Below are 26,753 nucleotides of genomic sequence, written 5' to 3'. Positions count from 1 at the left end.
AGTCTGGCTGAGAAAGACTTAAGCAAAAAAGACCTGAAATAGAAAGTACATGTGTGTGTTATATATAGGAATTATGCTCTAAAATATATAGTTAATATACTGTATAAGCTAAAAAGTAAAACATGGTCATGTCATGATCATATGATGTGAGCGTATGGTCCAGATGCGGAGTTTCTTGAACAGAACCTGACAACAAATCTTAGTGAAAACTCAAAAAAGCACACAACTGGTAAACACTGTCAGAAATTCAAAATATGAAAATGTCCAACTGAAATAAACAAACAGATCAAAATTGTGAATGGAATTGTTGGCAGGACTTTGCAAAATCAATCCATCCATCACCGCTTATCCTGTGCAGGGTCACAGGCAAGCTGGAGCCTATCCCAGCTGACTATGGGCGAGAGGCAGGATACACCCTGGACAAGTCGCCAGGTCATCACAGGGCTGACACATAGAGACAAACAACTATTCATGCCCACACCTACAGTCAATTTAGAGCCACCAGTTAGCCTAACCTGCATGTCTTTAGACTGTGGGGGAAACCGGAGCAACCAGAAGAAGCCCACACAGATACAGTGAGAACGTCCAAACTCCACACAGAAAGGCCTCCGTTGGCCACTGGGCTCGAACCCAGAACCTTCTTGCTGTGAGGCGACAGTGCTAACCACTACACCACCCTGCCACTCCACTTTGGAAAATGTATCTGGTGAGCCAGTGACAGGTAAAAGGTTAAATATTAAAAGTTGGGGTTTCTGAGTGGCACAACAACAACAACAAAAATATCTTTGTCCTATTGTCAGGGTCGAGGTGGTGAGCTTGAATCCTGATGATACCAATATCCATCATTATCAGGACTCATGGGAGTGAAATCATGCTCTCTGAGCGGGAGGGATGGCCAACATGTTCAGCCCTGTCAATCACAGTGACACTAGCCAATCACGTGTGTCTTTGGTGTGGTGTATGCAGAAGAGGGCAAACAGTGCTCTCCTCCAAGTCTGGTACGCTGCTCAGGGATGCAACATGAGCAGCAGTATGAAAAGAAACAGTTGGCTGGTTTCACATGTCTCAGAGGAAGAATGTGTAGCCTTCTGTCTCCTTGGTTGGTAGCTGGAGTATGATCGGGGAGTGCTGGCTGATGGGTGGGAATTGGCAGGTGACCAAATTGGAGAGAAAAACGAGGGGGAGGGGGATCAAATATAGTTACAAAAAGTACAAAATATTTTCAGAAGGTTTTAATTGAGGGTTGGACAAATATCAAGTGGTTGGGACTTCCAGATGTTTGCAACATCAAAACAGAAGGCCACCCATTTCACACATTTTCTCGGCACTTTCAACAGAGCAACACTGAATCATCTCAGGCATTTCGAGATGCATGAAAGTACTGAAATTGTTAAGAGATCTAAAAGTGAGTAACATGATTCTAGGTGAAATTCTAGATGAACCATGCCGGAGGTGCATCGATGCTAGAAAGATGGAGTTTATGGTGTAAGTCTGGCTGGAGCAGTTTCGACCAGCTTTAGACTTAGATTTAGACTTAGACAACCTTTATTGTCATTCAGTATGCAACAAGTGTACAACAAATTTTGTTGCAATTTGGCTCAGCACAGAATTAAATATGAAGTGTATTAAGTTATTAATAGAAGTTTGGGTTTGGAGTTCAGCAGTCTGGTGACCTGGGGGACAAAGCTGTTACAGAACCTGGTGGTCCTGCACCTAATGCTGCAGAACCTCTTTCTGGAGGCCAGGGGTGAGAACAGTCCATAATGAGGGTGTGAGGGGTCACTGATGATGTTTCTGGCTCAAGACATGCAACACCTTGGTACAGTGTCCTGAATGGAGGGAAGAGAAGTCCCAATGATTTTCTCTGCTGTCCTCACCACTCTCCTCACATTCTTCCAATCAGAGGCACTGCAGCCTCCACACCACACAGAGATGCAGTTGGTTAGAACGCTCTCTATGGTGCTTCTGTAGAATGTAGTGAGGATGGGCAGGGGCAGGTGGGCTCTCCTCATCCTACTCAGGAAGTGCAGACATTGCTGTGCCTTCTTGACCAGTGATGCAGTGTTCACAGACCAGGTGAAGTTGTCCGTGATGTGCACCCCCAGAAACTTGGTGCTATTGACCACCTCCACGGCCGTGTTTTTGATGAGAAGTGGAGCGTGGCTGGGTTGGTTTTTCCTGAAGTCAACAATGATCTCTTTAGTTTTGTCCACGTTCAGGATCAGGTTATTTTCCCTGCACCAGCCCACCAGCTGCTCCACCTCCTGTCTATAGGCCAGGTCGTTATCGTACCTGATGAGGCCCACCACTGTTGTGTCGTCAGCAAACTTCACAATGTGGTTGCTGGTAGCCCTGAGGACACAGTCATGTGTCATCAGAGTGAACAGCAGAGGGCTCAGGACACAGCCCTGAGGGGAGCCTGTGCTGAGGGTGATGATATTGGAGGTGTTCTGTCCGACCCGCACTGACCGTGGTCTTTCAGTGAGGAAGTCCAGCAGCCAGTTGCACAGGGGGGTGCTGAAGCCCAGGGGACCCAGTTTGTTCACCAGATGCTGTGGAATGATAGTATTAAACGCTGAACTGAAGTCCAGGAACAGCATCCGCACGAGTGTTTTTTTCCTCCAGGTGTGCAAGGCTCAGGTGAAGAGTGGAGGAGATGGCGTCTTCAGTGGAGTGGTTTGGCTGGTAGGCAAACTGGAAGGGGTCAAATGTGGGAGGGAGCCTGGAGGTGATGTACTCCTTTACCAGTCTCTCAAAGCACTTCATCATAACAGGCCGGTAGTCATTGAATGATGTGATGATGGTGGCAGTCTTGAAACATGATAGGACTTTGGCTTGATCCAGTGAGGTGTTGAAGATGTCCGTTAGAACATGAGCCAGCTGGTCTGCACATTTCCTGAGCACCTGACCAGGAATATTATCGGGGCCCGGGGCCTTTCGTGTGTTGACTCTCCTCAGATTCCTCCGCACCTTCGCTGTATCAAGACAGAGTGCCTTTTCATCTTGATGAGGAACAGCTTTCACTGCAGGAGTGTTATTTAGTGCCTGAAACCTCCCAAAGAAGTTAGAGTTCATTTAGGAAGTCCGCGTCATCATCACACTCGGGAGGGGCTATCCTGTAATTTGTGATAGCCCGTATGCCTTTCTACATATTCCTGGTGTTGGTGGTGTCGTGGAAAAAGTCCTGGATTTTTTGACTGTGAGCACGCTTTGCTCATCTGATGGCACGGTTCAAGTTTGCTCTCACTGTTCTCAGTGCCTTCTCGTCACCAGACTTGAAGGCTGAGTTCCGTGCCTTTAGCATTTTGCGTACTTCATAAGTCATCCAGGGTTTTTGGTTGGCCCGGTGGTGATGCTCTTTGTCACTGATGTCCTCCATGCATTTGTTGATGTAGGCTGACACAGACATGGCATACTCATCTATGTTGGTTTGATCATTATAAGTGGCAGCTTCCTTGAACATGTCCCAGTCCGTGCACTCAAAACGGTCCCGTAGTGCCTCCATAGCCCCCTCAGACCACACCCTCACCTGCCTCACTGTACGTTAGTCTGTGTATATTTTTTTGATAATCCAGGACACAATGCATGAGAATAATCTCAGTGAGAAAATATGAACGCGAATCAACTTTTTAGCAACCATGTCCCTATCCCAATGCGGCATGGTGGTGTAGTGGTTAGCACTGTTGCCTCACAGCAAGAAGGTTCTGGGTTCGAGCCCAGTGGCTGACGGGGGACTTTTTGTGTTGAGTTTGCATGTTCTCCCCGTGTCTGCGTGGGTTTCCTCCGGGTGCTCTGGTTTCCCCCATAGTCCAAAGACATACAGTTGGGGTAACTGGCTACTCTAAGGGTGTTTTCACACTTGGTCCCTTTCAGCCATCTAACCAAACTCAGATCGATGACTCAGCATTTTTTGCGCATATGTGAACACTCCAACTGTACCCAGACCCCTTTAAAGCGAACCGAACTGAGACCACCTCAGGAGGTGGTCTCAGTACGGTTCGCTAAAAATTAACGGTACGGTTCGCCTAATCTGTGCATTGTGAACAAAAAGCACACCGGGTTCACGTCGCCTTTTTCACTGTAGTTTAACCTTCTTCGTTTGCCGTAGTTGGTCACGTGACTGTAGCAGGGAAACTCAACTTCCTTTTGGAACTTACCACAGCTGCTTTACAGTTCTCTGAACTTACTGACTGATGAGTCGGCCAAAATAATATAACTATATATTTTATATATATTATAAAAAACAGGATATAAAAAATATATAATTTATTTTCCTTAATCCGCACTATTTTGATCAAAGAATACAGCAGGGCAAGCATGGCAGCAGACATTTTGATTCAAGAGAAAATTACTCAGAATTCCGTGCACTGGGGGTCTGAGGGCTCTAGAGGACCTGGTGTGAACAGAAAGAGGACTGAGGCCCCATCAAAGCTTAACTGGACCAGAAAGAGAACCCAGTCCTCTTTGTAATAAATTCACAGTGTGAACACAAAAAGAACTGAGTTCTTTTTCTGTTGGTCCACTTTTTGGTCCACTTAAAGAGGACTGAGTCTGGTTCCTTTAAAGGGGACCAGGTGTGAAAACACCCTAAATTGCCCAAATGTGTGTATGAATGGTTGTTTTCCAAGCCCAGAAATGGGAGGATTGCGGCAGGAAGGGCATCTGGCGTAAAACTATGCTCCAATTAATATGACATGTTGATCAATAGGGTCCACATGGACCCCAGCCTGGCAACAGTGCTGGATCAGGGAGAAGATGATGATGATCTATATCCCAATGATGCCCAACAGCTTCCTGATATATAGGAGCCTGTCAAATATGACAAATATCTCATCTTAAGTCATATTTTGTGGTGCTTCAGATGCTTAAAATGAGTCTGTTTTCATGCAGAGATCATTTCAGTGTATGCTCTGGAGGCTGTTGGTATTTTGGAACAATTGATTGACATTTAAATAGGGAAAAGATCAAAAAGGATGTGTGTGTGTGTGTGTGTGTGTGTGTGTGTGTGTGTGTGTGTGTGTGTGTGTGTAGGCTGGAATAAACAGTGCTGCAATCAAAGAAATGTAAACGTTAGATTTTTATATTTTTTTATCTCTTAGGCAAGGGGTTCCCAGCTTCACTTTTGGGGCCCGGCACAGCTTTAAAGTAAAACTCCAGACTGAAACCCATTAAAAATGTTTATACTGAAATATTTGCGATGTGCTTAGCAATTCTGATCATAGTTTGTTGGTTTGTGGTGTATTCCCATGAGTCGTGTCACAGGGGAACGCTGCTAGCACATTTACACATTGGATTTTAGTCGGAGAGCGATTTAACCAATCTCAAATCTCAGTCTTCTAAAAACAAAAGAACAAGCGCTTCTTTTCTCACTCACCATTTTCTAGCAAAGTCATATTGATGAAAAATCCAGTGTAGAAATAGTCGCGTATAAATAAACAGATTAAAGCCGGGCTTTATAAAGAAGTTTCCAGGTTTGAACCACATGGCCTCACTGGGGTTGCACAAGTCAGAGCATAATTAGTGCCGGTTGCAAGTTAGCAACCATATCCATATCCCAATGCGACACGGTGGTGTAGTGGTGAGCACTGTTGCCTCACAGCAAGAAGGTTCTGGGTTCGAGTCCAGTGGCTGATGGGGGCCTTTCTGTGTGGAGTATGCATGATTTCCCGGTGTCTGCGTGGGTTTGCTCCGGTTTCCCCGACAGTCCAAAGACATCCGGTTAGGCTAACATGGGGTGGCCTTGGGCTGAGGTGCCCTTGAGTGAGGAACCTAACCCCCGACTGCTCCCTGGGCGCTGTAGCACGGCTGCCCACTGCTCTAGGTATGTGCGTCTGTTCACTGCTTCAGATGGGTTAAATGCAGAGAAGAATTTCACAAGTGTACATTGTTCTTCTTCTTCTTCTTCTTAAAGAAATGCTGGCTTAAAAATAATTAAATTAAATGTTTCAGCGTTAAAAAAAATACTATAAACAGGAAGTAGTAAGTCATAATAAATGAAACAAGGTCAATATTTGGTGTGAGACGACCCTTTGCTTTAAAATAAATCGTAGTCTGAGGTACAATGTGTGCAGTTTTATAAGGAAATGAGCTGTAGGTTTTACTGAGCATCTTACAGAACCAACCCCAGTTCTTCTGGACACTTTGACTGTCACATTCGCGTCTTAATTTTGCACCAAAAACCCAGTAGCCTTCATTACGTTTTCTTTTTTAATCTGAAAAGTGCTCTCTTATGTAATATGCTGCTCAGATGCAAACTTTTTTTTTTCTGTAACATTTAATTTTGTCCTGGAAAATGAACGTTTGGAACGCTAAAATGTTTTTGTACTGACTCGATAATGTAGAAGTCATAAAATAGAAATCTATAACAAAGTTTGTATGAAAAAAAAATAGGGTGCCTAAGACGTTTGCACAGTAATGTATGCCAAATCACTTACGGTATGCAGATCCGGATGATCTAAAGCACTGCTGCATCACTCTCTTTAGGTAGAGATGAAGTGAGGGCTAAATCCCGTTAGCACCACTATACTGTAAGTAAATATGGCAGAATGGCATTCTGGGTAACGAAGAAAACTTTTTACCAAAGTGAAAGTCGACCAACATGGTAATAAAAAGCAATTTCATCAATGATATGTTTATTCTTTATAATATACGAGTTGCCAATTATTTTAAAAGCAGCACATGGCAGAAAGTCAAAGTAGTATAAAGTAATGTAGTGCTTTTGTAGATGTAAATTATAGCGTAACTTAATAAGGAGATTGAATAATGATTGTAAATATTCATTGTCATATAATTTTAAAGCAGTGATATTGATTATCCTTAATTACCAAAAAAAAGCCACAGAATTGATCCTATAGATGTACATATTTAGTCACCTTGCGATTCAAGACATTCAGCTTTTCTACTAGAAAACTAAAAAGATTAAGAACTTAAAGGAGAACTGAAGTCATTTTTAAACTTGCTTTATTTCTTAATTAACATGTGATTCAATTATGTTTTCGTTTTTAGTAACCTTATATCGTGACTCGTATTGGCAACTAATTGCAATTAAATATTATACTTATCGTCCTATGTTGAATTGAGTTCGTTTGGTCCACGGCAGGCGTCGCTTATCCACGTGATCTTCACGAGACTTGTGCGAGACTTCGAAACGTGACGTGTCAGCCAGGTGTCAGCGCCGCCATTTTGGAATCTGTTTTCCAAACGAAATATTGCACAGAAACGAGTTTAAACGACGATTACTGCCTACTTTTTTCAAACTTTCCTGATTGCTATCAAAACAAACAAAACTTCCGGCTTGATTACGTCAGCATTCGAAAGAGGGCGCGCGCGTCTTTTGACAATGTTGGCAGATGTCGGTCACTTTGATTTCCGCTGTACGTTTTACTTCCATCCTACGATGTCTCGCACAGGTCTCGACGAATCTCGTTTACGGCCATTGCTTTGACATATGGACTGATATATTCCATAGTGTATTTCAAACACTTATAACTTGCTATAGCAGCGACAAAATAGCGATTAAAATGCATTCCTATATTTAATAAAACGAGAAATAAAATTTTGATACTAAAAAATTTATCTTCAGTTCTCCTTTAATCTTCACTTCCGTCATCATTGCCTTTCAGTAGTTTTATTTGTTAAACCTGAGAATATCAACTGTGACGTTACTACAAAGTCATGATTTGTAAATATCAGTATCTGTTGGAATCGGTGTAGAATCAGCACTCATGGAAAGTAGGATCATGTTTTAGTCGAAGGTCAGTCATCATCTTCTCAAACCATACACTTATAGTGATCCATGCAGGTAAAACAGGATTAATTGATGAGTCTAAGGGCTTCTTGTGTCACTTGGGGTCTACTATATCGTCTAATTAAATTCTACCAGACTCAGACATCATCATGCAGCTCATGACAGCTTCAATCGATTTTTAATAGGGATAGACACTCAGGCACCTGAAGACCTGGAACGGATTCTAACCACATTCAGCAAAGTCTGCATTGCTGGATATCGGCACATGTCATCTGGCTATAAAACTGCTTTCATTCTGACTGCACTCTTATTGACGGGGCTTCTGTAAAGAACAAGAACATAAACACCGTGTCTGGAAAATGTCTGCGGTTATCTTTGCACTTCGGTTTGCTTCTATCAGCATTCAGAACATTTCTGAAGGCTGAAGAAGAGGACTTGATGTTATGTGTAAAATATTAGATAACTATCATCAGCGTAAAATTGCCATTTCAAGTATATACAGTGGTTTGCATAGCCTAAATAAGCGTGCAAAATTATTGAAATGTACATTTGTACAAATGTGTAAGTACAGTGTCTTGCAAAAGTATTCATCCCCTTTGGTGTTTGTCCTGTTTTGTCGCATTACAAGCTGGAATTAAAATGGATCTTTTTGGAGGGTTAGCGCCATTTGATTTACACAACATGGCTACAACTTTAAAGGTGAAAAATGTTGTTTTATTGTGACACAAACAATAATTAAGATGAAAAAACAGAAATCCCCCCCCCCAAAAGTCAATACTTTGTAGAGCCACCTTGTGCTGCAATTACAGCTGCAAGTCTCTTGGGGTATGTCTCTATTAGCTTAGCACATCTAGCCCCTGGGATTTTTGCCCATTCCTCAAGGCAAAACTGCTCCAACTCCTTCAAGTTAGATGGGTTGCGTTGGTGAACAGCAATCTTCAAGTTATGCCACAGATTCTCAATTGGATTGAGGTCTAGGCTTTGATTAGGCCGTTCCAAGACATTTAAATGTTTCCCTTTAAACCACTCCAGTGTAGGGTTCCCATGATGGCCAAAAAGTTCAAGTTTAGTCTCATTTGACCAGAGAATCTTCTTCCATAAAGCCAACAGTGGCTTTTTTCTGGCCACTCTTCCATAAAGCCTCGTTCTCTGGAGTGTACAGTTTAAAGTGGCCCTATGGACAGATATTCCCATCTCTGCTGTGGATCTTTGCAGCTCCTTCAGTGTTATCTTTGGTGTCTTTGTTGCATCTCTGATTAATGCCCTCCTTGCCCGGTCTGTGAGTTTTGGTGGGCAGCCTTCTCTTGTCAGGTTTGTAGTGGTGATTTGGATTGGTTTTGGTTTGGATTGAGGTCTGGGTTCTGACTAGGCCATTCCAAGACATTTAAATGTTTCCCTTTAAACCACTTCAATGTAGCTTTAGCAATATGTTTAGGGTCATTGTCCTGCTGGAACGTGACCCTTCATCCCAGTCTCAAACCTCTGGCTGACTCAAACAGGTTTTCCTCCAGAATTGCCCTGTATTTAGTGCCACCCATCTTTCCTTCAGTCCTGACCAGCTTTCCTGTCCCTGCAGATGAGAAACATCCCCACAGCATGATGCTGCCACCACCATGCTTCACTGTAGGAATGGTGTTCTCAGGGTGTTGGGTTGGCGCCACACATGGTGTTTCCCCTGATGGCCAAAAAGTTCAAATTTAGTCTCATCTGATCAGAGAATCTTCTTCCATGTGTTTGGGGAGTCTGCCACATGCTGTTGGGCAAACTCCAAACGTGTTTTCTTAAGCAATGGCTTTTTTCTGGCCACTCTTCCATAAAGCCCCACTCTGTGGAGTGTACAGCTTAAAGTGGCACTATGGACAGATATTCCCATCTCCACTGTAGATCTTTGCAGCTCCTTCAGTGTTATCTTTGGTGTCTTTGCTGCATCTCTGATTAATGCCCTCCTTGCCCAGTCTGTGAGTTTTGGTGGGCAGCTTTCTCTTGTCAGGTTTGTAGTGGTGACATGTTCTTTCCATTTTGCTATAATGGATTTAATGGCGCTCCGTGGGATATTCAAAGTTTGGGATGTTTTTTATAACCCAACCCTGATCTGCACTTCTCCACAACTTTGTCTCTGACCTGTTTGGAGGCTCCTTGGTTTTCATGTTGCTTGCTTAGTAGTGTTGCAGAGTCAGGGTCCTTCAGAACAGGTTGATTTATACAGACATCATGTGACAGATCATGTGACACTTTGATTGCACACAGGTGGATCTTAATCAACTAATTATGTGACTTATGAAGTGAATTGGTTGGACCAGCTCTTATTTAGGGGTTTCATACGAAAGGGGGTGAATACCTATGCACACTGCAGATTTCTGTTTTTTCATCTTAATTATTGTTTGTGTCACAATAAAGCAACAATTTTCACCTTTAAAGTGGTCGGCATGTTGTGTAACTCAAATGGTGCTAACCCTCAAAAAACCCATTTTAATTTCAGCTTGTAATGCAACAAAACAGGACAAACACCAAGGGGGATGAATACTTTTGCCAGATATTGTATTTACGTCATGGCAGTGAAATCCCTAAATTAGTTCTGGAGCAACCAGTCTACAGTAAAAGACACATAATTGCAAATTAGTTCACCAAGGTGTCATGGGAGCTGTTCCTGGAAGACCCCACGAGTTTGGTCAAGAACATGCCTAAACTCAAAAAAGTCCAGGTCAAAGTTCTGGAAAAATATCAGTTAGGCTTTGATTATTAGTTTATCTGGCTGACAGATGATGAGCTTATGCCATCATGTGTTGTCCGTCGTCCATTGTCCATCCAGCGTTGTCCACATTTCACGAAAATTGCTTCTTCTCTCTCAGTCCTTCACCGATTTTGATCCTTTCTGGCATGAAGGTGGGGTACCTCGGGGGCACATAACTTCTACCCAGATATGATTTCTCACAGGGAGTGAGCTGCGCCGTCATTGACGGTGTCATTTAAAAATAATATCCTTTTGATCTCCAAACATCCTGAGGAGCACCATCAAATCCATTGATGATAAAAAAAAAAAAATGAGAGGAATATAACGCATCCATTGGATCATTTTCGTCAATAAATAAATGACCAAGTATAATATTTTTGTCTTTTTTGTTTAACTGGGTTCTCTTTATCTACTTTTAGGACTTGTGTGAAAATCTGATGATGTTTTAGGTCATATTTATGCAGAAATATAGAAAATTCTAAAGGGTTCACAAACTTTCAAGCACCACTGTAGTGGATTCGTTTCTTCCTTTCTTAATGCGTTTTAGATCAGACAGTAAATAGTAAATAATAAAAATCCACTAAATAGGCCCATTCCATCCACAACTGTAGTAATCCATATTACGTCAAGAGAAACGACATCCATCATTACTTTTAGACATGAAGAAAAAACATTGAAGTAGAAGGTGTACAAACTTTTGACTGGGGCTGTATATTTTTTCTTTCCATGTTATGAACAGGGCTCCGTACATATCTAATATTTATAAGCAAATAAAACTTAAAACAGGTCCACTAAGGCGTCACACAAGGACAGGAGACGAGTTTAGAGTGTATCACAGCATCTGCTATCAGTAAGCGAGGGGAATTTTAATGCTTAGGTCTTTTTTTTTCTTTCGTTTTTTCAGTTCCGAGCCAGTAGATTTCCTCAGAACAGGATTACAGCTATGCAAAAATGGGTGTTGATCCCACTTTTACTCGTATTTTTGAAGTGTTTGTTGTGTGCAACTGACATTTCTATACAGTAACTAACAATATGCAGACGCCAACAGGTTGCCAGATTACATGAACTGTTTTTTTTTTTAAATCAGAGTACATCCAGAATATCTGGAGATTTCTGAGAAGTGCACGCATGACCTTGACACAACAGATCCATGCTCCATTATTCAGTAAACGAGCACATTTTTTATAAATTATGTTGCTTGTAACTATGTTTGGTTTGTACTTTTAGGGAAGGATAAAGTATTACAGGCAATTAGAGTGTTGTGCTTCCAGTACTTCCAGATTGTGCAACCTTTCTTCCTTTCTCTTTTTTTTTTCCCCTTCTGCCGTCCATCCCATTATAACTTTTGTTTTGCGGTCAGAGTTTAATGCTGATGCATGGAAGTTTATTGCATCAGTGAGCCGTCTATTTTTACATGTGGTACCGAGATTTCGATGGAGTTTTACATTTTACAGACTTATTACAGTATGTTTTGGGATCATTCCTCTTGAAGCATGCTACAGGAAAAAAAGACAAGGGTGCATGCCAGAATTTAGCAATAAAAATGACATAGCTTCTGTGACAGCTTAACACAGAGATGCACACACTTAGGGTTTCTGAGAATAGTTTGTTTTTGCTTTTGCTGCTCAGTTTTTCCAGACGATATGAGACGTTCTCGAGCATTTAGAAACATTTGTACATGTTTAGATGTCTCCCAGTCCAAGAGAAGGCAGTTCAGGAGAAGGAGAGGTAAGGAAAAGTGGCGTGTATGAGACAGTGAGTGGATGTTTGGTGTGTTTTGGCTATTTGATCCAGTCAGCTGATCGCAAGGGTGGTCTGTGATTGGAAGATCCAGTTGTGCACAGCTGCAGTGTAGGCAGATTTGCATGAGACAAGGCTGCCAGTGTCTCCTCCTCGACTCCTCTCTGCCGGTGGCTGAGAGCGTGTGTGTGTGTGTGTGTGTGTGTGTGAGAGAGAGAGAGAGAGAGAGAGAGAGGAGTCTGTGGAAGCCACAGCAGTGTTGCTCAAGCTCAGCCTCAAGAAACCAGGGGAGAGCAGAGCTGCAAGATCTGAAGTCTGAAGTTCCAGATTTTTCTGGAGACTGATGATTGACACTTACTTTGCTGGAGTTTTTATGTTAAAGTGACGTGCTTTTTGGCATGCTGAGCCAATGATGGACAATCCTCATGAAGGTGCTACTTTCACAAACTGGACTGTGAGCATGATCTCCACTGATGTGCATCCTGAGTGCTGGTCTCAACTCTTGTATATCCTGACTTCTGTTCTAACTTTTGGTGCATTTGGTGGTCTTGCTGTCCATTATGGTGCATCTTGAGAGGGGTCTCCATTGAGGTACTGCCTAAGAACTGATCTCCATTTGGGTGCACCCTGAGTTCTGCATTCCATTGGGGTGAATCTTGAGAGGGACCTCCACTGGAGAAACTTCCTGAGCTGGTTTCCTTCGGCTGGTCTCCATTGGTGTGCATCCTAAGAGCAGTCTCCATTCAGGTTTATCCTGAGGGCTGGTTTTCACTTGGTGTTTCCTGGCCTCTATTGGGGTAGATCTTGTAAAGCCCCACGTAAAGTTGCAGGAATGGGTTGCACAGCAAGTGTGGTGCAGCTTCAGGCTCTCCGCTCATTGATGAGAAGCAACTGTGCACGAACCTGCTCAGACCGACAGGAGCAGATATCCTTGGAGGTCCTACAGTCACTGGACAGCGAGCTGGACAGCCGGCCACGCACCATCATTATCACGGTAATAAGATTTTGCTCTTTCGTTGTTTGGTTTCGTCTAGGAGGTACAGCAAAGATCCACTCAGATTTTGTTGACCTTTTCATGTCAGCAATTTCTGGTAGAGTCATTTTTGCCATAGCTTTCCTCCTGTACATGTTGGGGTTTTTTGCTCTTGGAATATATAGTGCTTGACTTACAAAGGCAGTATCTATATTAGCACTTGTCATTTTAGGAAGCTGATTTAAGGAGGTTGTGCACCATAATTACCAAAGGAGAAAGTGAAATGTGTACTATGGGGTTATATACAGTACTGGCTCTTGTAGAGCATATTTGGCTGGTTTTTGTGTCGGAGAACTGTTAGAGAAATATGGGGAGAGACCGTAATGCATTATCCAGCATTCAGAACTACTTCCGGCACAGCTGACAGAGAGAGAGAGTAATAGAGAGGGGGAGAGAGAAATAATAAGGCATGGCCAGAGGGGATTAGACTATGGGAATGTGGTGTTCTGTGGGAAAATGCTGCATCTGTGTTTGTATGTTTTGTGAATGGGCTTCTCATCTGGGAGTCAGTGTGTGTGTTTGTGTATGTGTGTGTGAGAGAGAGAGAGAGAGAGAGAGAGAGAGAGAGAGTCACGCAGTGCCCCTACATTACATGCTCGTTGGTGCGTCATGTGAACAAACACAATTTCGTATCAATGACAGTTTTACTTCAATGGGTACTTAGTTACTTGACCTCAGTGAATCACTTTAAATATAATTTAAAACACCAAAATGTTGTAATTCGTTTGCTTTGCCACTTTAAAAAAATATAGCAAGACTGCTTCAAACTGTACCACATAAATATTAAAGGAATTTGTTGCCGATAATGAAATTCACCCATTTTGTTCAAGTGCTGTGTTTTATAGCCATAGATGAGTTGGACTATGTTTTGAGTTACTGACTGTCGTCAGCTGTGTGCAACCTGGTAAACCAGCAAAAGTATGTTACGCTGATTACTCATGGGAGGAAAGTTGTGTGAAGGAAACTTGAGCTGAATCTGCTTTTCGCATGATCTGAGTGTGGAGATGAAGATGAAATAAAGTAAATGAAGTAAATCTGCTGGTTAAGTTGGCTGATTTCCCAGTTTTCAAAATTGCTCACGTGATGCCATTGAGATGTAAATTGTGCATGTCATGCCACTCTGTGTGCGCTGTCTGGGTTTTGTTTAACACATGGTGCTAATGTAGCTAACAAGTAAAGGAAGTCCATCCAGGCTTATCCAAATTCTTTTCCAAAAATAGTTCGCCCAGACTTGCTGATGTGGCCTCAGACTTACTGTAGTCTATAAGCACGAACAAAACTGTAGCTCAACACTGGAATTTTATGGTGTAGCCATCTTGGACAACCTGGAAGGTTGTTACTTTGGCCAACTTTGTTGTAGGAGGTTTTGTTTTCGTCTCCATTTGTTTGTTTGTCTGTTTCCAATGTAACTCAAAAAGAAGTCAAAGTCCTTCCCATGCTAGGACCTGGTCTTCCCAGGCAGTCTTCCATCCCAATACTAACCAGGCCCTATTCTGTTCTATTCTATTCTATTAGTCCTGGGTATGACTTTAAACTGTAATCAGTGTTGAGTCTCTTGAGTATTGGGGAAAGTGGAATTACCCCTTAATCACCATTGCTCCCAGGTCCACTCTGATTTGGAGTGGTAGCACCTGCCTGAGTTCCAGCTATGGGTTAAATAGTACATCACCAATAAGGTGCTGGGAGCAGGGTGCTTTTCAGTGCATTGTGGCAGATGAACCCAACAGGGTCAATGGCACACCACCAGATGGCATGCGAAAGAGCCACTCAAATGGCCAATAGATGGCATCAGTCGGCAAGTCATTTGTCACTGTGGGGCAGCTTCCATACCTGTCAGGTCTGTGGCATTTTTGTGCACCACTTGACATCAGGTCTGAAGGTCCAGAGAGACAACACGATGGGGGCATGACATAGTTTGTCTTACCTTACTGTGTAAGGCACTTTGCTAGGAGAGAAGAATAGTATACAAAAGTTCATGGAGCCAGACATTCCATGGCGGCTCAACCGGGCTGTTCGTGCTGCCATCTCTGTCACTCTGGTGCGGGCCTCATGGCCCATGTGCGTTTCTGTGCATCCTGATGAGGCGATCATCATCACTAGCAATGGACAGCTGCCACCACTGACTAACCAGGCCCTTAAGGCGCACTGGACTGTGTCAATCTCCGCTTCTACAGCCCTCGGCTTATCGCCTATCCAGCTAAGGTTACAGTGGGGGGTTAGTCCTCTGGTAACCACAAGAGTTTGTACTCGCATCTGTATTGTAGTGTGCCTCACCAGACAGCAGTAGGTACAATTTTTATGATGGTCTTTGGTATAACCTGACCACGAGTAAAACTTGCGATCTCCCGATCAAGAGGTGGACATGCTAACCACTAGGCCAGCTTGTGGTCCAAAAAGAAGTAGTGAATGGATTTTGATGAAATTTGGGGGAAAGGTGGACCACTGGCCAGTGACCAATTGATTAGATTTTGATGCAAATCCGAATATGTATATGGATCCAAACTTTTTTTTTTAACTTTTCATAATGTAACTCAAAAACTCGTGAACGGATTTGGATGAAATTTGGTGGACAGCTTTAGTATTATCCTAGGTGCAAGTGATTTGATTTTGAGGTTGATATGTGGCTTGATGGTGGTATGCACTCTACCAAATGCCCTTCTAGTTGTTGCTGTTTTGATTTTTTCCTCTCGTGCAATTTGGTTTCCCAAATTGAGATCACTGACTGTGAAACAGCAAGAACCTGAATCGAAGCCTGTATTTAAGTTTATGGTTCTAGAAGGACAGGAAGGCATTTGATCTTTGTCTTAGCTCTACCTCTGCCAGTCTAAACCTTATCCCAGACCATTTAGGTTGTGTTTACACATTTTCCAATCTGGCACTGGAGTGGCTAAGTGGAAAAGCAGGCCCTTACTTTTTGGCAGGATGCCTCTCTACCTCCTTTTACCCTTTCCCTTGCATTTACATGGCCTTGTACCTCTTTAATCTTTCTTCATCGACCTATAGGGTGTGTTTTATTAGAAGAGTGTTGCTGGAAGGCTTCACTCCATATAATCATATCTCCCTTAATCATATTTCCAACTATCTAGAGAGTACACTGCAGCAGCACTTAAATCGGTCCTGGGGTGAATCCGAGGTGCTGGGGTGAATCCGAGGTGCTGGGAGCTGATCCCAAAAACAGTCGGTTCTCTGATTTTAGGTACTGAAAACTAAGCCCCCAAAATGGGATTGATTCCATAACAACAGCCTCATAAAGAACGTCTCAGAATAGCTTCATCATTTCCAGCTTCAATGTTTTTAAGCTTTACTGTGAATAATGAAAAGAAATAAGTGTGCATTAAATGTGCAAAATAATAAATCTGTATATCATATTTGACGAATCAAAGGTGCAACAGTTCTTAAAGTGGCTCATTTGGATGCCGTGTTGGCTCAGCTGAAATGGTTGAGTCTGAAAGTGAGAGCGTATAGCATGGAAGCTCATGTCCATCAACAGAGCCCTCCTTATAGCTTACTGGCAAGATTTCCTTGGATGATTACAGAGAGGGTTTTCCAGGTTAATAATGACCCAGGAGTTGAACCGCCATGTTCAACTCTAGCCTCAATAACATCCAAAAATAAGTCTGGAATAGACGTGAATGGTCAGAATTTCTGTCAGTGCTGGTGGGACTGGGATTAAGAACAAACAGTCCTACACACACTGCTACACTTCATACAAAGTGATATCATCGTGATAGCATTTTATTAACCAAAGAAACATAAGAAAAGTCTTACACAAGTTGAAGCTGACTGTAGAATACCAGAGCTGTTATAAAGAAGCAGACATTCCACTTTAATAGTCCTGAATCGAAATCTATGGGGGGAAATATCCTTAACGCCAATGACGGCAGTTGTACGCAAAAAGCCAGTCATTTACCAAACTGAGAAGCATGTTACGCCAATCGTGTTGTTGCATTGATGCAAGCGCGCAGTTGTGCATGAACAGTAAAAGCGTAGTTATAGCTCTCTCCTCATTAATTTACTGTAGATAAGGGCTTGATCTTGTTAGACCAAAATAACTGCCCTGGTGTGTTACCAAGATGGCTTCCAAGTGTCAAGACTTCCTATAAGGACTTGGAGAATACCTCCTACGTACGTCATATCACCCCACAGCAGTGACTAGTGAATGTATTAATCAGTGATGAACCGTTACTATTAGAGCTAGGACTCGAGCTCAGCCAAAACTTAGCCAGAGACACCAAAAAAGCAACAGGGCAAAGGATTTTGCAAGGGATTAGTAGCAGGTTGCCAGGTCGCTCCATTGTGTGTAGTTGTCGATGTTGATTTTAAAAGTAACTAAGTAAATTACACAGTGAAATGAATACTTAAGTCTGAGTGAAAAATACTGTAGCGAGCGTGCGTGGAAGAAGAGTCTGGAGACAGAAATCGTAGTTTCTCGGTCGTTAGTCTTGCTCTCGAAAGCACTGGCTTGATCGCTTTATTAGCATTCGCTAACACTACTGATGAACGCGGCACCGGCTGGAAGGTGACTTCACTGCTGTGTTGATGGCGCCAACTCGCGGTTAAGCTCACTTCGAAGAAGCCTAGGACGATAAATTTTTGGTCCCTCCTACTATAAATCAAAATCTGATTGGTTAATTCATCTGTCACTTCCTACATAAACATACACTGCCATGGCCTTCTGTCCCGGCAATGAAGTCCTAACCAATGAGTGAGCCAGCTCTAAATTCTTCTCAGCCTAGAGACAACAAACAAAACAAATCTCATTGGATAACTCGATTTTAATGTTTGCAGGACAGTAACCCTTTGATTTCTGAAGCAAATTTGATAGAAAACGAGGCCGAATTAGAAGAGAATAATTCTAATGAAAACAATTAAAGAATGAAAGACATTAAATATAACATTTGAAATGCTGATATGTTTGGGCCTTCTCTGAAGGACTAGAAGGCCCTGATGGTTCCCCTCAGGTATTAGTCGATGAGTCTGTGCAACTCCTCTTATGCATAGAGAATTTGTTTTGGAGAGGCGTCAGTAGTGATATCATTGTGCAGATGTTAAGCTCTTGGTCTAAACAGTGGATAACTAACATTAAATGTGTAAGCAGCAACGTATAAGCATTGCACAATGACGTGTCAAACGGCAGTTTGAGGTGAGACAGAGAGGGTGTTCTTTTAATTTGCACACCCTGATGTCATCAGTGTGGTTGGAGTAGCGTGACCAGACGTCCCGGTTTGACCGGGACAGTCCCGATTTTGAGTTGCATGTCCCCAGTCCCGACAAACGTCCGTCGGGACGCTGAAATGTCCCGGTTTACACCAAACACTAACAAACTGTCCCGGTTACAGCGATCATATATAGCCAACGAGATGTCAATAAAGCTTCTAGCAATTCAGCATCAATGTGCGTGTGTGCGCAGTCAACCTTACAATGAATCTATTTGTACAATGTTACAATATAGAGGCCGCGTTATAACGTTTTTTTCGCTAGCGGCTGTCAACTACTACGCGACAATGCCAAACGGATGAGCGCTGGGCGGAGATGTTCGCGTACTTCAAGAGTAGGGAGATTCCTTACAGCAATGTCAGCCAGCTTTGCCATGTACCTACCTGCACCAATGCTCCAGTTGAGCGAATATTTTCACTCATGAGCAACACCTGGACTGACGAGAGGAATCGCATGACTGTGCCTACTCTCGAAGCCTTGCTCATTACCCGGGCCAATTTCGACGATACTTGCTCGCAGTTTCACAGCAGGCTCTCGGGCAATAAAGCGCTACTGGAGCAAATTCACTCATCATGTAAATATATGCAATAAAATGGCGTCTTCTTTAAGGTGGGGTGGCTGTGTTTCTGAAACATTTTTCATCTGTTTCATCTGTCTTTAATCTGTATCACAGATTGTCTCGACTTGTTTGATGCTGTTGTCAACTCAGGGTTCACGTTTTCAAAAGAGTTAATAGCCGACACTGGTTAAGATTAAACAGAGGCATTTTGGGTAAAGGTTCGGAGGTGACAACGATTAGGCTCATGCGCTCATTCCTGTTACAGTGCATAGCCTATTGTTTAAAAAAAAGTTCATCGCATAAAATGTTGGTGTTAATATGCAAGCAATGCATTTTCTTGGCGTTTTCACAAAGGTGAAATAAATCAGTTGACATTTAGGCTATTGGCCTGTTCCCTTTCATCACATCCGTTGTCTGATTTTCTTACTTTAACTGAATTGTGATAGAAGTACATGTAGATAACAAGAAAATACTTGATTGTTCTCTGAAATGTTGACAAAAGTGAGCTTCTACAAAATGATAAAAGCACCTGTCTGAGCCATGGTTTGAGCCGGCGCATGTTTGCATCAAAACGTGTGTGCGTGCACGAGTATCACGGCCACGCGCAAAGTGTCCCGGTTTTAGATTCGGGAAATCTGGTCACCCTAGGTTGGAGTGGTTTTGGTAGGATTCCTAGTTTCAGTAATACTCATGAAAATAGTTTTATGAGACTCAGGAAGAGGCCACATTTGGTGTGTGTGTGTGCGCGTGTGCGCATGGATGACAATGCAGATCAGTGTCAACTCCATATGTTCCCCATCCGTTATCATTCATCTCTCTCTCTCTCTCTCTCTGCTGCTGAAGCTTATAGTCCATCAGGAGTGATGGAGAGCAGATGGTGCTTACTACACATTGTCACTGGTCTCATTTTCTTTCCTTCCCGCAATCCTTTTTTCTCTCTCTCTCTCTCAGGTCAGCATTTGATGAGTGCGAGCGTTAATCACACACCCCTCGACTTCTATTTTGATCCCACACAGCTGTAGTTTGCTGACATAATCAGCACTATCACTCCTCCTGCGCAGCAGGAGGGCAGGATGGAGGGAATAAAAGGAGTGAGCATGTAGATGCTGCCTAATGAAGGGGAAGAGAATAAAGGCTAGAATTAGAGAGGAGATAGAGTTACGGAGTGATGGCAGAAGAGATGTAAATGAAAATAAGCCATCGTGTAGGAGGCTTGTGTGTACAAGTGCTTGTTAGCACTATTTGTAGCTTAGCTTTCACAGTAAGTCATTAGGATTAACATGTTTCTTGTTGGTTGGTTTGGCGTTACAGTGGTACGTACACAAGGAGTATGTCTTTCGGGCTATTTTTCAATACATTTGGAATACAGCTTCTTTTATGAGGTTGAAACCATAAATGAATCCAACATACCAAATGGGATGGAACACTGGTGCTCACGGTTAGCACCAGGAGGAGAGATATGACATATGACTAATCAAACCAGAAGTACTGTACATCAAGGTTTTGAAATAAAAAAGTCAGTTCTAGACAGTATATTTGGGTTATAAGTAGAAATCACATGACTCATCCAAGAACCGAAAACAAATCACGGATAGCACTGCTGTTAAATGTCATGTAACTGTTATTATTAATACAGAGTATGATTGTTGTTTTTATTTTACATAGTCACACAGAAAGGACGGCAGCACGGTGGTGTAGTGGTTAGCGCTGTCGCCTCACAGCAAGAAGGTCCGGGTTCGAGCCCCGTGGCCGGCGAGGGCCTTTCTGTGTGGAGTTTGCATGTTGTCCGCGTGGGTTTCCTCTGGGTGCTCCGGTTTCCCTCACAGTCCAAAGACATGCAGGTTAGGTTAACTGGTGACTCTAAATTGACCGTAGGTGTGAATGTGAGTGTGAATGGTTGTCTGTGTCTATGTGTCAGCCCTGTGATGGCCTGGCGACTTGTCCAGGGTGTACCCCGCCTTTCGCCCGTAGTCAGCTGGGATAGGCTCCAGCTTGCCCGCGACCCTGTAGAACAGGATAAAGCGGCTAGAGATAATGAGACACAGAAAGGACCATCTACCATATACTTTATCTCAATATTTCATAGAAGTGACATAGTAATAATCTCGCTGTGAATGAAGTAATGTATAAAACCTGACAGAATGGCACTAATAATTAATGAAACAGTTCCCAACACAAAGTGCATTATTGTTACTACAACAAAAACTGATTATTTTCCAATTCTAACACGTTAGGGCTGGGTGATATGGACTAAAAATGATATTGAAGAGATGTCCACAAGCGCCAGTGATCAGCGGTTTTCTCTGGCTACATAGATGGTCTGCACCGGCTATTCGATCCCAGGAAAAAATAAAAACTTTCTCGAAAAGTTTCATTCAGTTGGTTGATTACTAATCTTAAGACAATTCTTATTCTACACAACTGAAGAAAGTTTCACTTACTTATGACGTTTCTATGTCTTTCTTAGCTGACATCTTGATCAGATCTAACGCTTGGTGTCTTTGGCCACTGCCGGATGGTGCACGTGACCTAGAAATCAGCTGATCCCACATATGGCTGAGTTGGTATGTCCCTACGTCCAGATTCATGCAGCAGTCTGTCTTCCGGATCCATAGGGCCTCTTTTATCCATCTGGTCTGCATGTGTGCCTCCCTATCAATCACCTTGACCCCCACCCAGTTAATCACATGGTTTTCCCGAACAGCATGATCTGTGACGGCCGACTTACGTATGATGGTCCCAGCCCGATTCCTCGCAGCTCTTGTCTGTGTGGCCTGAGTGAAGGTATCAACCTCTTTTTTATGTTCCTTAAGTCGTTGACCCAGCTTCCTCCCTGTTTCTTACACTTGGGCAATTCTTACAGGGAATCCAGTATACCACCTCCATCTTCTGTTCATCCTCCACTTTGTCTTTAGGTTGGACAAGAATGTTCCTAATGGTTTGAAAGGGTTGGTTGACTGTGGCAATACCACAGGACTTTAAAATCCTGGCGTAAGCTTCGCTGAGCCCCTTCTCATAAGGCACCACAACCATATCCTGATGTTTCCGTTCAAGTTGTTTAGACTTGCTTTTGTGCTGCTGTTTCATGAGGATGGCCTCCTTGACTCTTTTGATGGGTAGCCACAAGTGTTGAGGGCCTTAGTCACATACTCCTCCTCCTTCTTTTTGTCCTCCTTCTCTGTCACTATGCTATAGCATCTCTCCAGTAAACTATGGACAACTGCCAGCTTATAATTCAGAGGGTGACGGGATGTGAAATTCAAATATTGGTCGGTGTGTCTTCGGGACGTAGGGACATACCAACTCAGCCATACATGGGGCCAGCTGATTTCTAGGTCACGTGCACCATCCGGCGGTGGCCAGAGATGCCAAGCGTTAGATGTAATCAAGATGTCAGCTAAGAAAGACATTGAAACGTCATAAGTAAGTGAAAATTTCTTCAGTTGTATATAATAAGAATTTTCTTAAGATTAAAATACAAACTTTCCTTTCAATGTTCAAGTGATTTATATCGTCTCCGCTGCCCATAATTTGCTGCAAATCCAATTATTCCACCATGAAATTGCCTTCGATTTGATTCGGAAGTGACGCCATATTTGTTGATTGATTCTCGCGCTCTGATTGGCTGAGCCGGACCATGTGACCACGCCGTAGCGTATGTAGTTATGTTACAGAGCCAGGCAACATTCTACAGAGGGTAACTGAGAAAGCCAAGCACTCACACATCTGGAGGGAAATTTCAGACATATTTTGCAAGTATTTTACAGGCAAACAATTGGTAATTTATTCGCTGAGAATGTACCAGAAGGCATATAAATTTCAAAATCCTCTGAAAGGGCATGCCCCCAGACCCTCCTAGCATTAGCACGATTTCACTGCCACAAATTCCTGAGCCACCGACTATTTTTTTTTTTTGGCTGGCTACTTGAGATTTTCTGGAGAAACCTGATATTGCGATATTTTCTGACACTTTCATGGTAACAGTATTTATCACAATATATATTACGCTATGAAAATAATGTTCAGAGACAAAAGAACATGACAACACATGCAGACTCCATCTGCCGCTACTATCGACTGTAAGATTGTAATATAATAGGCCTTCATTGATGTATTCGGGGGTACTGCAGCAGCCTGTTCATTTCTGGAGGAAAGTTGATATTTCTGCTCAGTCGCAGGACTCACGATATTCAGGTATCTGACGATACGAATGGTCATATTGTGATAACGGTAGTTTATTGATATATCACCTGAGGGGAACCGTCAGGGCCTTCTAATCCTTCAGAGAAAATTTATCGTCCTAGGCAGGGATTGAAACGGGAATTTGGGAGCACTGGTCCATTTCATACCTGTCAACTTTGAGGTTTGAAAAAAAGGGATATTTCCCAGATTTTTAACTCAAAATAAGGGAAAATTTCGGAAAGTCATACCCTTCACCAAAAGTGGGTGTGTAGTTGAATGGGGGGCAATTTTCTATCTAGTATTTGTGATTTCCTGTACTCTGGTGCATGTTGGTGATAGCCAAGACCCAAACTCAATATGCTTATGGTTTATAGAGTGCATTTGTGAATAAACTATACATTTATTTTTATTTGCTTTCAGTGGTACCAGTTATTTCCCAAATTAAGGGCTAAAATACGTATCTTATGTTAAAATAAGAAAGGTCATTATATAACCAGTCAATAAATTCAATTCCATTGCAATTTATTATGGTTTTACCATAGTCATGGCCTCGGAACACTAGCTAGCTAGCTAGCTAGCTAGATAGATAGATAGATAGATAGATAGATAGATAGATAGATAGATAGATAGATAGATAGATAGATAGAGTAATAAAGAGATAAAGAGTAATATAAGATATTAAACCAAGAGTGATTTAAAATGGGTAAGTTTCAGATAGAAAATAAAATAGACAATGAGTGGATAAAACAGTTAATACACCAATTAGTTTACACTAGGCTATTTATGAGGTCTTAGCCAGGACATACTTAATGTAAACATGTGTAGCTTACCTTTGATTATTTGGGAGGCTTTCGTTTTCCCCATGGAAAATTTCTTTGCGATGGAAGAGTCTGGGAACATTCCAGCCACGCACTTGTTGAAATCATCAAAGAAAGAGAGGCTAATGTTTTTCTTAGCTATTAGCATCGCCATCTTCACCTCAGACCTAATCAGTGTTGCCAGATACTGCTGACGTTTTCCAGCCCAAAATATGTTCAAAACCCGCCAAAATGCACTTGAAACCGCCCAATCTGGCAACACTGGACCTAATCACTTGTTCAGCCTCGCCTCCGGACGTAGTTCTGTAATTACTGATGCCTGAGAGGGCGGGGACGTGAATTCATGGCCCGACTTCCTGCTGTAAACTCCTATCAGAGGCGCGTCATGAATTCTGGACCTACCGACTTTTTTATATTGTGAAAATCACACACATCACATCACATTATCTCTAGCCGCTTTATCCTTCTACAGGGTCGCAGGCAAGCTGGAGCCTATCCCAGCTGACTACGGGCGAAAGGCGGGGTACACCCTGGACAAGTCGCCAGGTCATCACAGGGCTGACACATAGACACAGACAACCATTCACACTCACATTCACACCTACGGTCAATTTAGAGTCACCAGTTAACCTAACCTGCATGTCTTTGGACTGTGGGGGAAACCGGAGCACCCGGAGGAAACCCACGCGGACACGGGGAGAACATGCAAACTCCGCACAGAAAGGCCCTCGCCGGCCACGGGGCTCGAACCCAGGACCTTCTTGCTGTGAGGCGACAGCGCTAACCACTACACCACCGTGCCGCCCCTATTGTGAAAATACGGGACTTTTATATAATGTGAAAATACGGGATATTTTCGGGAAAATAAAAAAACGGGAAGACAGCGGGAAATAAGTCAAAATAAGGGATTTCCCGGGAAAAACGGGAGGGTTGACAGGTATGGTCCATTTGGACCAGTGCCTCTCAGAGGTACTGGTCCGAATGGAGTAGCACCGGTCCGTATTTATAATTACAAATTTCAAGCCGATTTTATCTATTTATTCATATAATACAACCATATTATACATGAGTGATCAATTTCAACTGTCTATAAACTTCTTCCTCAGTCATCTCATTATCATCACAATCTTCGAAACCCTCATCCAGATCATCATCATCATCTATCGGGTCATACACCACCTCATGCTGCGCCTCCTCGTCATCTTCATCTTCCACCTCTTCATTCTGTCTCTCCTGGAGCTCGACATCTCCTGCCACATACTCCCTCTCATCACCTGCAGGCTGCCCTGGCTCATCATCACCCTCCTCCATACTTGTTGAGTGATATCCGTTTGTTTTGATAGCTGTCAGAAATGTCAAGCCAAGGACTTTTAAACTTCACGGGGGTCTAATCTAGCTGACCAATAGTGGTTCAAGTTACATTTGTCTTCACGGGCAGCAACGAAAATGAACAGGAAGAAACGAAACTTCGCACAGCCATGCTGCATGCAGCGGTGTATACTGCGCACGTAAACAATATGGCGGCGCCCGCGTCTATGCCAACTTGACAAATGTCTCGCAAAATCTATTGAAATTATCGTAAAAAACGGTAAAATAGACCAAGTTCTGCTTAAAATGGGCGAGAATCGTTGATAGAAACCATCGAGGCAGTGAGTAGTTTGATATAGCGTGGCGAGCCAGTCGCCCACTCGGTCGAGTACATGTTGTCACTAGTCGCACGTACCCTTTCCAACTCGCATTGGCGAGTGGGCGACCGCCCGTTTCGATCCCTGGTCCTAGGCCTCTTCGAAGCGAGCTTAACCGCGAGTCGGCGCTGTCAGCGCAGCAGTGAAGTCACCTTCCAGTCGGTGCCGCGTTCATCAGTAGTGTTAGCGAATGCTAATAAAGCGATCAAGCCAGTGCTATCAAGAGTAAGCAGCACAGACTAACGACCAAGAAACTACGATTTCTGTCTCCAGACTCTTCTTCTACGCACGCTCGCTACAGTATTTTGCAGTCAGACTTAAGTATTCATTTCACTGTGTAATTTACTTAGTTACTTTTAAAATAAACATCGACAACTACACACAACGGAGCGACCTGGCAGCCTGCCGCTAATCCCTTGCAAAATCCTTTGCCCTGTTGCTTTTTTGGTGTCTGGCTAAGCTTTGGCTGAGCTCAAGTCCCAGCTGTAATAGTAATGGTTTGCCACTGTACGTATATCACCCAGTCCTACTTTAAGGGTGTTTTCACACTTGGTCCCTTTCAGCCATCCAACCGAACTCAGATCGATGACTCAGCATTTTTTGTGCATATGTGAACACTCCAACCGTACCCAGACCCCTTTAAAGCGAACCGAACTGAGACCTCCTCAGGAGGTGGTCTCAGTACGGTTCGCTAAAAATCAACGGTACGGTTCACCTAATCTGCGCATTGTGAACAAAAAGCGCACCAGGTTCACTTCGCCTTTTTCACTGTAGTTTAACCTTCTTCGTTTGCCGTAGTTGGTCACGTGACTGTAGCAGGGAATCTCAGCTTCCTTTTGGAACTTACCACAGCTGCTGTAATAAATTTATTTTCCTTAATCCGCACTATTTTGATCAAAGAATACAGCAGGGCAAGCATGGCAGCAGACATTTTGATTCAAGAGAAAATTACCCAGAATTCCGTGCACTGGGGGTCTGAGGGCTCTAGAGGACCTGGTGTGAACAGAAAAAGGACTGAGGCCCCATCAAAGCTTAACTGGA

At 43.0% G+C, this 26,753-nt stretch overlaps 1 protein-coding gene across 3 annotated transcripts in view; it reads left to right on the top strand.

Moving 5' to 3' along the window:
* The window catches only part of dock10 (dedicator of cytokinesis 10), a 282,351-nt gene that overhangs the window by 101,680 nt on the left and 153,918 nt on the right, over positions 1–26,753 (top strand). The window contains exon 1 of one of the 3 annotated variants that reach the window (XM_060905826.1): positions 12,138–12,206. The exons of 1 other annotated variant lie outside the window; for it this stretch is intronic. In XM_060905826.1, the coding sequence (XP_060761809.1) occupies positions 12,165–12,206 (42 nt within the window). In that variant the 5' untranslated portion in view covers positions 12,138–12,164. Of the gene's footprint in view, positions 1–12,137; positions 12,207–12,892; positions 13,213–26,753 lie in introns of those variants that run through there. One more of the 3 variants, XM_060905823.1, reaches the window with a different exon arrangement.

Source organism: Neoarius graeffei, chromosome 23 (assembly GCF_027579695.1).
Source record: "Neoarius graeffei isolate fNeoGra1 chromosome 23, fNeoGra1.pri, whole genome shotgun sequence".
NCBI lineage: Eukaryota > Metazoa > Chordata > Actinopteri > Siluriformes > Ariidae > Neoarius > Neoarius graeffei.
The sequence above is the reverse complement of the archived record's forward strand: the minus strand, read 5'-3'. Positions and strand labels throughout refer to the sequence as shown.